At 47.1% G+C, this 15,019-nt stretch overlaps 2 protein-coding genes across 2 annotated transcripts; one reads left to right on the top strand and one right to left on the bottom strand.

Moving 5' to 3' along the window:
- Positions 1–9,515: 9,515 nt before the first annotated feature.
- LOC136519545 (uncharacterized) lies at positions 9,516–11,111 on the top strand. Its single transcript, XM_066512932.1, has 2 exons — positions 9,516–10,142; positions 10,974–11,111. The coding sequence occupies exons 1-2, from the start codon at positions 9,562–9,564 to the stop codon at positions 10,978–10,980; spliced, it is 588 nt and encodes a 195-aa protein (XP_066369029.1). The 5' UTR covers positions 9,516–9,561; the 3' UTR covers positions 10,981–11,111.
- Positions 11,112–13,131: 2,020 nt separating this feature from the next.
- LOC136521168 (secreted RxLR effector protein 161-like) lies at positions 13,132–13,488 on the bottom strand. The gene has a single exon (XM_066514868.1). It carries the CDS (start codon positions 13,486–13,488, stop codon positions 13,132–13,134), a length of 357 nt encoding a protein of 118 aa, XP_066370965.1.
- Positions 13,489–15,019: the final 1,531 nt, after the last annotated feature.

Genomic DNA, 15,019 nt, shown 5'->3' with positions numbered 1-15,019 from the left:
CTCTATGTGTGTGTACACCCGTATAGGTAAATTGGCCTTGCATGTCACTGTAGATCGTGCTTGCTCCAAGATAGATTCTGGGGTCGTTGCATGTTGCTCTAGACTCCGGCGTCGTGTCATGTGGAGCCGCCACCATGGCCCATGAGCCTCGATGAAGATGAGACATGCCTACATCACACGGCTGTGTCGGATCATGAGGCTCGCGTGTCTGTTGTGATCGACTTCGGCACATAACAGTTGGTCCTTAGATCCGTCACGATTGAACCCGTGTCCGGTCTTCTAGCTTGGTAGTTGATCTCGATCCACCAAATTGAAGGAGCTGGAGGAGCTAATAGATTAATCTGCCAAACCACAGGCAGAGTAATCCTGCCATGTGGTGACGGTCGTGAATCCTACGCGATAGCATGCCGCCTCCGATCGTCATGGGATGCCGAGAGAAGAACCACCGCGAATCATCGAGAAGAGCTGATGAAAACCGAGGAACCGTGCCGTGACGTGTTGCAAAAGGAGTCTTGCTGCGGGAAGCCGAGTCGCCGCGGATAATGTTGATCAAGAAAAAATCCCATCTGATTCGCCGAAAGATCAGCACGCACAACCCCTAGAGGGGACCCCTACCTGGCGCGCCACTATCGATGAAATATGGTCGGTAGTCCACCGAGAGAGGTGCTCGTGGTGGTAGATTATCGGTAGACGGTGCGTGTAATCATGAACCAGATGGTGACACAAGGCGCAGAGACAGCGATTTAGACAGGGTCGGGCCGTCTGGTCGACGTAATACCCTACATCCTGTGTCTTTGGTGTATTGTATTGAGATCTATACAGATTAACTTGTCCTCTAGGGGACCCTTGTCTCTCCTTATATACTCCAAAGAGACAAGGTTATAAGTAAAGTATCCAATTTGGTACTATTACAATATCTAGTACAACTTGTAATCTTGATGTGCACGCCTTGATCTTACGGGCCGGGCCACCTCGGATGGTGCGGCCCATGTACCATCTTGTGGTACCCGGGGGTATATCCCCCACAACGACAATCATGAAAAAGATCAAGAACCAAGTAAATAAGGCAACCACCTCATGTTTATGTTGTTTGCATCATAGGCCTTATAGATTTCCCACAGTTACCACCAATCAAAAGAAATAAAATCAACAGTTCATAAATAGAGCCAACAGTGCCATGCAGTAGTAAATAGGCATAAGCTTTGGCCATGGGACAGCCATCCAATAGCAGCAGCATAATTCATCTATGCTGCTACCATTACATGGCTGACTTTCATAGCCAAAGACCAGGTAATAGTGATAGATGATGTAGTAAATAGAGCCAAAACAACAGAAGCAACATGTAGTAAATACAGCCAACAAAACAGAACAAACATGTAGTGGTTGATTGCCATGTTCACAAAGCCAGTGCCAATGGCCTTGTTTTCCAGCAGGTAGGTGTAGGCAATAATGAGGGCTTCAGTGGTGAAGCCATGCATCTCCATGACTACAAGATAGAGGTCAGGATCCACATGTGCAGAACTTGTCTCATCCTCACTAAAGTTGGGCCTCTTCCTCTTAGCACCAAGAGTGGATGTGACTGGTGTAGTGGCCTTGCTACCCTCACCAATCTCAGTGGTGGCTTTGCCTTCGAAGGCAGCAGAAGTGAAGCCATGACCCTCCAACTTAGCAGCCACATTGGCAGCATTGTTGACTCCAAGGGGCTCACTAGATCATTGAAGCACTTCTCAGTCCTAATGCCATCAGACACTATCTAGGCTATCCTCCTAAGGACAAAGCCTGAGGTGTTGTTATTCCACCTCATGGGGGGCCTCACACCAACAGCTGCCCCTAGGTAGGCACAACATTAGGTGCATCAGCCCCCACATCAACCACTTCAGGTGCAGCAACAGTTACCTAAGCAACTACAACTGCACCTACAGCAGCCACCACACCTTGCATCATGTTAGCAGCAGCCACAAATCTAGCACCAAGATCATCACCCATTCCAGCCATCCTAATAATGTGACCAGGCAGTAGATGAAGCAATGCAGAAATAAATATTGTAGCTTGAACAAATGGAAACAGCAAGATAAATTGCAACTACAGCAAATCGAAATCAGTTACACATCATTGGTCTTAGACATGTCCATTAATTATTACATAACCAGCACACCACATGAGTTCCATATCCAGGGTCTACAAACTGATATTTTACATGAATGGAAAGCATGAATCAAATCCTAGAAGTCCCTCTAGCAGCCCACATAGCAGTGCAAATACCATCCCTCCTACAAGCCATGCCAGCTGAGTCTTGAGACAACATGTCTCCCACAGGTTAGGTTTCATGTGCCTTAGGCTAGCTGCCTACAAAACCTTCCTCAGATGGGACAACATCAATGCCAAAGCCAATGATCCAGTTGTGGAGGATACAACAAACAAGTACAAGCTTGACTTGGGTCTTGTAAGTGTGGAAATGTTTGTTGTCTAGGATACGAAATCTGTTCTTGAGTGCACCAAAAGCCCTCTCCACTGTTACCCTAAGGGATGAGTGCCTTAGGTTGAACAGTTCCCTTGCATTGGTAGGAAAATTGCGGCTCCCAAATTCAGTCAAGTGATACCTGACCCCCTATAAGGAGGGAGGAAACCACTGCCGCATGCATAACCAACATCTATCAGGTAAAATTTCCCTACAATTACACCAAAACATACACTATAGTGAAGGTGTGTGTCAGGTTTAGGACAATAGTTTATAGACTAATCAGGTTTTATTTACCTTCTAGAACTGTAAACCCATTATTTCTCTCAATAGCATCAGTTAGAATTAGTGCATCATGGGCTGAGCCCTACCAGCCAGCTAGGACATAGGTGAACTTTAGATCAAAGTCCACAACAGCCATCACATTTTGTGTGGGGTTGCATAGGAAAAAAAGGGGCTCCTATCATACGCAGCATGGCTAGGCATTCTGCATCATTGGTATTATATATCATTTGGAGGGTTCATTGCCTATGCTGTTCCCCATCAGTCTTAGGACCATAAGGTATTGGCTCAGTTTGTGCATTATTCCTTCTAAGCCTAGTGACCACAAAACATACCATCACCACAACCATAGCAGCTGCATGGCTAGCCATCATCGCACGCTGTTCATTTTGATCCATCTACATGCATTCAACATTCAAATGTACAATTTAGTTTTAATAGACCCTGGCTGGCCTCTGCATGAAAGTGTAGGCATTCACAAGACAAAATAGCATGGCTGCATTAAAAAATGACTCATGTGCAATGGAGATAATCATCATCGACCATGTCACCAACTCTCACATAAGCACATGAACCATATCAACAACTAAACAAGGACGAGCTCGGAATAACAAATTTCAACAACCAAAAAACATCTTTGACCATCAATAACTCAAGATCAGCAAGCAATCGACACATCTGAGCACAAAATGAAACCCTAGAATCAAAACAATGGGGGATATGGGGTGGGTTTCACCTCAGGTGAGCCGAAGGGGAGCTGTGCGTGCGTAAACCAGAGAATAAGAAGAGCTGGCGGTGAAGATGTAACAGATCTAGTACGGGAGGTACAAGATCCACCGAATCCAAGACCAGCCGCAGCACACGAACTCGAAGAGGAAGACGGAGGAAGAAGACCGCCTCCACGGAGCCCGACAGCAGATGGAGCGGCGCCATGTCGAATCAGATCCGACTCGAGGGAACAGAGATGAAGCTCGAGGACGAAGTACACCACCACACCGCACACCAAACTCACCACCGCCGTCAGTCACTCAATGGGAGTGGATTGGGTGGAGATGGGGATGGGAAGGCGAGAGGAAGAGGAGAAGAACACGATGTGGTAAGAGGGAGGCTTATAAAGCCATCAGATTTCGATGGGGAAGAGAGCGCGTGGAAGTTTCCCCATTCCCGCGTGAGCCCACCAGAGCCAGCCGTCGCTGCCCAAAATCGCCCGCGCGAGCTCGTAGAGAGTCAAGCTACGAAAAAACGAACCCTAGGAGCGTTTCGTGGGATGCAGGAGAGAGAGGGAGAAATGCACACGCGTGGCCAGGCTCCCAACGGGGCCAAATGAATCAAACACGACTGCTTGCAGCTGGCGGGCTCGGCCAGGGGTTTTTGGCCCATATCAAACACGCCCAAAGGGGCTGGTGGAGAAACCCTAATTCCTCAATTTATATAAGCCCTGTAGAGAGTTGGATTGGGCTTTGGCTGGGCCTCGGGAATATTAACCGAGAGGTCCGCCTCCGAAAATGGGGGTATTGCTCGCCTCGGTTAATAGATTTTAATATGCGGTTATTTTTAACCGTCTCGGTTAATAAAAAATGACCACGTCGGTTAATCCAGGCATTAACCGAGGCGGTTGAAATGCCTGCTCGCCTTCGAGACACTTTACTAAACGCTGCGCAAAAGAATTTGTGTAGTAGTGGATGTTTCTATGGTGTATTTAATGATGTTCACTTAGTACACATATGGTGTTCTATGATGTATTTAGTGATGTGCACGTAATATATATGCGATGTTCTATAATGTATCCAATGATGTTCTATGGTGTATTTAGTGATATTCACTTAGTACACATGTGATGTTCTATATTATATTTTAGGATGTTTGCAAAGTATCTATTTGATGTTCTTTTAATTTTTTTCTATTACATGTTTTTATTTTTTTCCTTATGCTTTTGCTCTAGATTTTATTATTTTTTTGTCTATGTATGTATTTATTTTTATGTATATTATAATACTAATTCCATGAACCTATAACTAGAATACTAAATATTTTTATTGTGAGTGCGAAACATTGTTCTTTGAACCTAGAACATCGCCTTTGTTCAATAATAAAAGAAATGTTCTATCTTCATAAGATAAATATTCGTTAATAAAAATTTATCTAAATGTATACAATGCGGGATCCTATTTTGAAGGATTTATTACAAAAAAAAACGCGATGGTGCAATCGGAATTTAATTTAGGCCCTGTTTGGTTTCCATAAGTCGGGTGACTGAAAACCAGTGACTGATAAGTTATGCCTGTTTGGTTGTAGATGACTTATAAGCTCATGCCTGTTAAGTGAAAGGTGTGGGCCCCACGCGGAAAATGGTGGCTTATAAGTTTTAAACAGGGGTGAACCGGCTTATTTCTTATAAGCAGGGGTGACTTATAAGTTGGTGGTGTTTGACAAAATCAGTCACTTATTTCACTTTTTAACTTATAAATAGGTGACTTATTTAAAACCAAACAGGCCCTAAGTTCAGATAACTACAGATTGCCTTTAGTAGCGCCTTTGTTGCTAGGGGAAAGTATGCGTGCCGGCCCGTCAGCTGGTCAGCGTTAGGGCAACTGGCTTTACGTTAGAACGTGCGGAAACATTCAGGACTGCAGGGACAAAAAGAGGTGGACGAAAAGAAAGGACAGGCTTTCCGGTCGACCGTGGTAACGAGCGAGGCTGAGGGCGTGTTTTGTTTCGGCAAAGTTTGCATTGCATAGTGTACGATTCTCCACTGTAGTATTCCGTTTGTATTTGTGAATTATTGTCCAAACATTGACTAATTAGGCTCAAAAGATTCGTCTCGCAAAGTTATAGTAAATTGTGCAATTAGTTTTTTATTTCGTCTACATTTAGTACTCCATGCATGTACCACAAGTTTGATGTGATGGGAAATCTTTTTTTTTGCATGGTGCACTTTTAGAGAACTAAACAAGGGTTGAAGATGAGGCCGTCACCGAATCTGACGGGGGTAGTACATTTCTGCATGGCGAAATAAAGTTGCTTGACTTGGCTTGCCAGTTGCTTGAGGGTGTGTTTAGTTGGGGAGGTGAAAAATTTTGGGTGTCACATCGGATATGTCGGAAGGATGTCGGGAGGGGTTTTTTGGATACTAATAAAAAAACAAATTACAGCAGAAAACTGCGAGACGAATCTAATGATACTAATTAATCGGGCATTAGCACATGTGGGTTACTGTAGCACTTAAGACTTTTAATGGACTAATTAGGCTTAAAAGATTCGTCTCGTGATTTTGCCAAGAACTGTGCAATTAGTTTTTTTTCGTCTACATTTAGTACTCCATGCATGTGTCAAACATGCTCTTTTACTATAGGACGCAAAAAATTTTGAAAACTAAACACGCCCTAAGTTGGAACCGTGCCATTACAATTTTCACGATTATGAGAAACGTCATTATAATTTACGCTCGCACTCGCCGGCACCACTGCCTTCCATGCTGAGCTCTCGGCGGCTACTGGACAACCACAAAGCCACCGGGACCTCAAGTGTGACAACATCTTCGTGAACTGTAACTAGCGCGAGCTCAAGATTGGCGACATCGGCACAGCTGGGATTATCAATAGTCAATAGTAATGTCGGGTTGGTTGGATAGGTGCACCGAAGTTCATAGCACCAGAGGTGTACGAGGAGTATAGTGAGCTGGTGGATTACTCATTTGGAGTGTGCGTGCTAAGCTCTCCGAGGCAGAGTAGGAGGTGGTTGAGCTCTCGGCGTGGAGCTGCGCGGGGCCACCCACGTCGTGCCCGCGCCGAATCCTGGCTCCGCGCCCCGCTGCATACATCCACACACCATATATCCAGGCGAGCGTGCAGGCCGACGAGCGCTCGGAGCCAGCGGCGCGGATGGGGAGGCAGGCCGGGGCCGTCGACACAGTGCTCCGCGTCCATGGGGCGACGTGCGGTATGGCGGCCCAGCGTGCCGCGGCCGCAGAGATGGCACGCAGCGAGCAGGGACACGGCCGTGTGCAGCGCGGCGTGTGGCTCGATGACAACATGGGCGACGACATCGGCTGCTGGTGCGGGCAGGACACCGAGGAAGAAGACAGTGGAGAGGAAGGGGATGACGCTGGGCCCACTTGTAAGTGAGATAGAGAGAGGGAGAGAAGCAAGGGTATTTGGTCCATACAAAAGTGAATAGTGCCGCAGCTGGGCCCAGTGGCACTATAGACGTAGAGCGTTACATATTTGAGAGTGTTAGAACTGTAATGGTACGAATAGATAAATTGTAATGGTGTTTCTTAAAACCGTGAAAATTGCAATGGCATCGTTCCAATTAACATTTTTTGCAAATGCTGTAGAAACTTGAACATATAAATCTTTTGTTAAACTGGAAACGAAGCTCTGAATAAGCCAAATAAACTAGGAGCATCGTAATTAAACTCGGATAAATACTATTCTGCATTTCTGCAGCTGATGAACTGATAGGGACATGGTGGCATGGAGGACTAGATGATGTTATGTGTGGTGAAGGCAGCATCGACTAGAAGCGACGTCCTAGAGGTGGTTGCTGGATTGTGGATTGGATCGTCACATGCTAAAGCAAATACATTAATGTTCAGCTAAAAATTGTAGGCACGTAAATATATTTCGTTCTTGTGGGATTAGACAATTGAATTGGATGGACACTGGCAGTTAGTACAAGAGTACAAGGACAAGCGCTGCCGAGTGGACTCACAGATGAGGTCAATGAGTGTGACTAGTGTTCCAGACAGCCTCGGTCGCTTTTGTCAAAGAAAGAAAAGGAAAGGTGGCGGCTTCCTTTTTGCCATTTTCCTAAAACCCTTGATTTCAAGGCCTTTGATGGCGACTTGAACAATCGAGAGACCGTCACGTGCGGGGTTTCACGGCTTGTGACTTGTTGCAACTAGCAGGGCCGCGATAAGATGCCATTCGATAATGCTGAACCAACAATGCCTATCTGCAATCACCAATTCGGTATGGCAACGTCGGCGACCAACGGGCAACCGCATGTCCTTTTTACAGGTCGACCGGCTTGGGTGATCCGTCAAAGAGCCGAGACGACGAATCCGCCGTTAGCTTCGCTTGTGGCACAATCGCACTCGCACAAACTGTTTTGGGCTTTCGCCATTGGTTTGGTGGTCTTCCCATCTTCAGCTGAGGAAAAGAGCCAAAGAGGAATGATGGAGCTGGACCACGCCCATCACCTGTCCGAATCTCGGTGCTTTGGATTGGAGTTGGAGATCAGGTGTCGCAGTTCGGCCGTCACCAACACGCAGGCCCTGGCCTTTTGGCTCAAGTCCGAGACAACGCCAGTGAGACTGCGACTGGCGATTTGTATTTCTGGCCTTTTGACGCTTCATCATCGGATAAGCGGGCAAGGAAAAACGAGGCCTTGGAAACTCTATGGCCACCAATTTTGCACATGAGATCCTATCGTGCTGATTCAGTTGGATGACAAAGACTGGCTTTCATATATTACTCACTGGCTCTGTCACTGTTAGGTGTGGATGGGAGAAAGATCTACTGGACTATTCGTAAACTTGTGGCTAATTTTTTTAATGAACCAACGCAACCGCAGTGGCCTTTTGCTCCTAATTCCTCAATTTATATAAGCCCAGTAGAGAGTTGGATTGGACTTTGGCTAGGCCTCGGGAATATTAACCGAGAGGCCCGCCTCCGAAAATGGGGGTATTGCCTTAATAGATTTTAATATGCGGTTATTTTTAACCGCCTCGGTTAATAAAAAATGACCGCGTCGGTTAATCCAGGTATTAACCGAGGCGGTTGAAATGCCTACTCACCTTTGAGACATTTTACTAAACGCCGCGTAAAAGAATTTGTGTAGTAGTGGATGTTTCTATAGTGTATTTGATGATGTTCACTTAGTACACATATGGTGTTCTATGATGTATTTAATGATGTGCACGTAATATATATGCGATGTTCTATAATGTATCCAATGATGTTCTATGATGTATTTAGTTATATTCACTTAGTACACATGTGATGTTCTATATTATATTTTAGGATGTTTGCAAAGTATCCATTTTATGTTCTTTTAATTTTTTTCTATTACATGTTTTTATTTTTTTCTTATGCTTTTGCTCTAGATTTTATTATTTTTTGTTTATGTATGTATTTATTTTTATGTATATTATAATATCAATTTCATGAACCTATAACTAGAATACTAAATATTTTTATTGTGAGTGCGAAACATTGTTTTTTAAACCTAGAACATCGCCTTTGTTCAATAATAAAAGAAATATTCTATCTTTATAAGATAAATGTTCGTTAATAAAAAATTATCTAAATGTATACAATGCGGGATCTTGTTTTGAAGGATTTATAACAAAAAAATGCGATGGTGCAATCGGAATTTAATTTAGGCCCTGTTTGATTTCTATAAGTCAGGTGACTTATTAAGTCAGGTGACTGAAAACCAGTGACTTATAAGTTATGCCTGTTTGGTTGTAGATGACTTATAAGCTCATGCTGGTTAAGTGAAAGGCGTGGGCCCCACGCGGAAAAGGGTGGCTTATAAGTTTTAAGCAGGGGTGAATCAACTTATTTCTTATATGCATGGATGACTTATAAGTTGGTGCCGTTTGACAAAATCAGTCACTTATTTTACTTTTTAATTTATAAGTAGGTGGCTTATTTGACCCAAACATGTCTTTAGCGTCCGACCCTAAGACGCCCGTCAAGTCAGCCCCAGCAGTCTTATAAACTAACGCCCTCTCCAGTCTCCACCAACGGCAAGCCGTCCGGCAGTCCGGCCACTCCAAATCCAAACCCCCGGATCCTCCCCCACCAACCATCATGGTGGTGACAGCAGTTTTCGCCGCCGCCGTCGTCGACCTGTGCACGGCATTCATCGCCCTTGAGATCCTCCCCTTCCTCGACCCGCAGCTGGGTGCGGATCTATCTGCTCAAGCCGCACTGCTCGACAGCGCGATCGAGCTGCTGCTGCCGCTGGCAGCGCTCGCCACTGCCGCCGCGGCCATCTACCGCCATCTGCAGCACTCCACGGCTGCGGCCGCGGGCGCCGCAGGGACAGGGAGCCGCCGCCTCTGTCGACTCTTCGCTATCCTGTGCGCCTCGGTTGGCACCCTCGAGTTTTTCTTCTTCGTGCAGCCTGCAGGGCCGGTCGGCGGCGATGTTGGCGCGCAAGCTCGCGCGCTCGGCCTGGCTGCTGCCCGTGTCCTCCCAGCGGCAGCAGCCGCGACCTTCTTTATGGGGATGGCGCTGATCATCGTCGCGCACATCCGCGCTGGCGGTGAAGGCGGCGGCGGCTACGCCGCAGACGGGCATATCCAGGGGGCCGTGTCGTTCCTCACCAAGACGGCGTTTGCAGCGGCGGCGGCCCTCATCTGGCTCACGGCGTTGGCCTTCTACGGCATGTAAGTTATCTCAAACTTGCCCACCGACCACCGCCTCCACCCTACCAGGCGCGCGCCTCCAGCCCACGTTGGTCCTACCGTCCGACGCCGTGGCTTCTCGCCGCGCCACCACCTCCGACTCTCCGATCCCTTTCCACCACCAGCGACCAGCGCGGCGCCCTTGTCGCCACACTGCGCCGTGCTTCCTTCCATCTCACCCTTAAGGCCTTAACCCCTCTTTCTGGGAGCCTGGGACTGGGATGCGCACACGATCTCCACCCAGACCGCGCCATCCCCAGGGCCGAGCACGACCCACGAAGGCACGGAGCCGCCGCCCGCCTGCCCGGCGTGCACGGTGCACCTACCAATACCAGTCTACCACAGGTCGACCGTGCTCCCTGGTCTCCATGAGTCCGTGGCCCGTTGGAGGCTGGGAGCCGCACCGCAAATCACCCCTAACCTTCTTCGACGGAGATTCGTGCTTCCTGCCCTCCCCACTGCATGCTATGCCGCAGCTGTACCTGCTGTCGCGCTGTCCGACTGCCAGACGGCAATGGACTAGTCACGGTTAATTACCCGTTGGAGGCTTGGAGCGCGTCTTCGAGTTCAACTTCAACATTTTCATTTCCCCATACAATAGAATTGTCATTGGCTCGCATGATTTTAAATGTAGATGTTTGGTGATCAGCCAATCATAAGCCTTGTTAACAGAAACTAAAGTAAATTGTATGTATGCTACTACGTTATATTTTGCAGTAGATTGTTTATTTCCCTTTTGCAATTTTTTGTTAATTTCGTGGTTACCTCACTTACCTGCAGCTGATAAGATGTCGGTAATTTTGGGTGTTGCAGATACTGAAAGAAAGCCAGAAGAAGAAATAATGGCCGGCGGGCCGCGTATAGTTAAGATTCATCTTTGGGATATTCCTGAGACACTGCCATCTACAGAGGAGACTCACTACTACATCTCCACAATGAACTTCGTCATATGTATTTATATTCAGATGAATGTTGTACTAAATATGACCGTGGTGGTTGCTTATTGTTACCATGGGAGTCGTCGAGTCAGGATTGAGAATTTGAACTGGTGTGTCTCTTGTTATTTATGGTATATAAACGTGTTTATGAATCTGTTACCATTTGGTACTACTAAATATGGAAATATGTGGAGGTTTAATATGATACAATCTATCTGGTGCATGTGCCTTGTCTTGCTGATTTGACTAATCTGAGGTATTTGTATTGGTGATCTGTTTATATGCAAATGTGAAAATGGTTTGGCCTTTTCCTATGCTGGAAGAGATCCATTTCTTCCCACTTACAGGTTGAGATTTGGATCTCGATTGACACCCAATAAAACTTGAAGAGCAACATGGGGGAAGGGAGGAGCTCATGCAGGTTACGTTTACCTCTCTCTGCAATTGGATATCCGACTTCATCTCTCAATTTGGAGTTTCAGTTGGCGCTGAAGTTTGGGGGCTTGTTGGGGTCATCTAATTTTAGTTAGTTATATGTTCCATTTTCTTTTGTTAGATATTTTATCTGGTTTCTGTCCAGGTTGTGTGTTAGGACACATCCTTGCTCTTAAAAAATTGAAGTAAATGCTCATACTTACTGTGATTGTATTCGTTTGTTTCTCTGTTGTGTGCAGGTAACGATTGAGGTCTAAGCATTCCTTTCATCTTAACCTTGATCATATCACAGCCCAGAAACAAGATATGATGAGACCATTGAATGATAACTTCTTAGAGTTGAGTGTGGCAAAGTGTGGTAGCTGTTATCAAAACACGCTCTATTGCATCTTTTTGTCATGCTTTCTATATAGACCTTGTGTAGCTCTATTGCAAATCTGTTTGTGGCTACTGGATAGTTCTTGTTGGTCATGCTATTTTCTGAGATTAGTGATCAGATCACTCTGGAATTGCATATTTTGTTGATGACCCTATTGATCTACTCATAGTAGGATTACCGAGGTAAAGTTTGATTGTATTCTATATTAATTTGAGATTTCTGTGGTCCAAGAAGTAGTACTACAAAATTACAACTATGGAGATACCAAATTACTATAATTTTGTGATACTTCTTGTGACCTCGCAACCACATATAGTTTGTTTTCCCTTTTCATTCTTGTACAAGACTTTGGCTAATGTTAAAATCCAGATGTATTATATAAAAATCGCCTTATTCTCTAAATGTTTCAGTTGCATGCTGAAATTTCATTGATTATTTCATTTTCATTTTTGTCTTGTGCAGGTAGCATCTGTTAGTCGCTGAATTTTTACTTTTGGTAGTAGCAGAATTCTTACTCTCATCGAAAGAGGATGACACTAGGAGTTGGGGTAATTTTCTGTTCTGGTTTATTTCTCACACAAATATCATGCCAACCTGAGGGGTTGGGGATACATATTTATAGGCTGCTAGCCAGCCAATCATATGCCAAGATGCTAGATGCTAATATGATATCCTAAAACAGATGCTGTTCTAGATGCTAAGATGCTGTCCTAGCCAGTCAAGGATGTTGTCCTTGATGGGCAGCAAGACCACCATGCAGCCACAAGGACCATATGCTGCAGCCCCACAAAGACCAGCCAACACAGAGACTTATCCCATCATTCTCCTCCTAAGTCTTGTGCGTCGTCTTGTGGAAAAGTTGAACCATCCCGGTCCTGGAGCAGAGCTCAAGGAACTTGATCCTCCCAAGAGACTTGGTAAGCAGGTCCGCAAGCTGATCCTTGGTGTTGATGTAGCTTGCCTTGATGCTCGCTTCCTCCAAACAGCCTCAGATGAAGTGGTACCTCACCCAGATGTGCTTACTCCGTTCATGGAAAACATGGTTCTTTGCTAGGGCCAGAGCGGACTTGTTGTCCATTCTGAGCTCCACCGCTCTAGTGTCTCTGCCGAGGAGATCACCAAGCAGTCGAGCGAGCCAGAGTGCCTGAGTCGAAGCGGTGGAGGCCGCTATGTACTCGGCCTCGCAGCTGGATAGGGCCACCACCTGCTGCTTGACTGACTACCAGCTAACGAGGCACTTGCTGAGGAGGAAGAGGATCCCGCTCGTGCTCTTGCTGGTGTCAATGTCGCCGGTGTGGTCGCTGTCGCTGTACCCAACGAAGTATGCCGCCCTAGGGCACCTAGGGTAGTAGAGGCCATGGTCGAGAGTCCTCGCAACGTAGCTGATGATCCTCTTCACAGCCTGCTGGTGCTCCATCGTCGGTCGCTGCATGAACCGACTAATGTAGCCGACAGAGAATGCCAAGTCCGACCGTGTGTGGGCGAGGTAGCGAAGGCTCCCCACAAGACACCGGTACTGCATAGCGTCCACCTCCTCCGTCGTGTTGTCGCGGCTCAGCTTTAGCCTCTCCTCCATCAGAGTGAGAGCTGGGTTGTAGTCGGTGAGCCCAGCTAGCTCAACGACGCGCTTGGCGTAGGCGGTCTATCGAAGCGTGATCTCAGAGTCATCCTAGTGCACCTCGATTCCCAGGTAGAAGTAGAGAGGCCCTAGGTCACACGTCTGGAAGGTGGCCTTCATCTCTTCCTTGAATGCCGCCACCTCCGCATCCTTGGTGCCGGTGATCACCAAGTCGTCGACGTAGACACCCACCTGCAGAGCATTTCCTCCACTGCCCTGTCGGTAGATGGCCGCCTCATGCGGGCTTTGCTCGAAGCCCATCCCCTTTAGCGTGGAATCTAACTTGGCATTTCACGCCCTCGGTGCCTGCCGCAAGCCATAGAGGGCCTTGCGTAGGTGGAGCACCTTGCCCTCCTTGCCAGGGATCGCAAATCCCGGTGGCTGGTGCACGTAGACCTCCTCCTTCAAGTCGCCGTTAAGGAACGCCGACTTGACGTCCATGTGATGAACATGCTAGCCCTTCTGGGCAGCTAGCACAAGGAGGAGTCACACGGACTCCATCCGTGCCACGGGAGCAAAGGCATCGTCGAAGTCGACCCCCTCCTGCTGCATGAAACCTCGTGCCACCAAGCGAGCCTTGTGCTTGATGATGGCACCGGCTTCATCCCTCTTTAGCTTGTACACCCACTTAAGGGTGATCGCGCGGTGGCCACGAGGAAGGTCAGCAAGCTCCCAGGTGCGGTTCTTCTCAATCGCATCCATCTCCAACTACATCGCGGCGCGCCATGCCGCGTGTCTCTCGGCCTCAGCAAACGACCGAGGCTCATCGTCGTCACACGCAAGGTGCAACTGCGCCTCTAGGTCGTGAGGCACCGGCTAGTCACTGAGAAGGTTCTCCATCATATGGTACCGCAACGGCTCACCATTGTGGTACGCGTCGATGCGCTCCTCGTCATGAGAGAGCAGAGTAGCGAGCTCAACCGAGCTATGCTTGACATGAGCTGGTGTTGGAGTGGACATGCCCGGAGAGGCGCCTGTCGGTGCTGGAGTGCATGGCGACACCGGCTGTGGTGGAGCCGGTGAAGAACTCATCACAGCCGAGGTCCTGGCTGGAGAGCGTGGTGCTGTCGGAGTAGCAGGCGCCGGGGTCGGTGGAGGCTCGGGGACTAGGGTAGACGCGCTCGTGAAAGCTCTAGTTTGGTTTTGGTTAATTGATGAAACCCTAAGTGCTAACCTAGTTTATCAAAGTGATTATGAGATAGGTAGCACTACTCCAAGTGATGAAGCAATGACGAAGATCATGACAATGGTGATGGCATGGTGATGATCAAATGCTTAAACTTGGAAAAGAAGAAAGAGAAAAACAAAAGGCTCAAGGCAAAGGTAAAATTGTAGGAGCCATTTTGTTTCGGTGATCAAGACACTAAGCGAGTGTGATCACATTTAGGATAGATAGCCATACTATTAAGAGGAGTGAAACTCGTATCGAAATGCAGTTATCAAAGTGCCACTAGATGCTCTAATTCATTGCATATGCATTTAGGATCTA

Source organism: Miscanthus floridulus, chromosome 18, assembly GCF_019320115.1.
Source record: "Miscanthus floridulus cultivar M001 chromosome 18, ASM1932011v1, whole genome shotgun sequence".
Classification (NCBI taxonomy): domain Eukaryota; kingdom Viridiplantae; phylum Streptophyta; class Magnoliopsida; order Poales; family Poaceae; genus Miscanthus; species Miscanthus floridulus.
This window is presented reverse-complemented; position numbering and strand designations above follow the sequence as displayed.

Excerpts from the sequence above, each read along its gene's own strand:
- LOC136519545 (XM_066512932.1), top strand. The coding sequence starts at position 9,562 with ATGGTGGTGACAGCAGTTTTCGCCGCCGCCGTCGTCGACCTGTGCACG.
- LOC136521168 (XM_066514868.1), bottom strand. The coding sequence starts at position 13,488 with ATGGAGGAGAGGCTAAAGCTGAGCCGCGACAACACGACGGAGGAGGTG.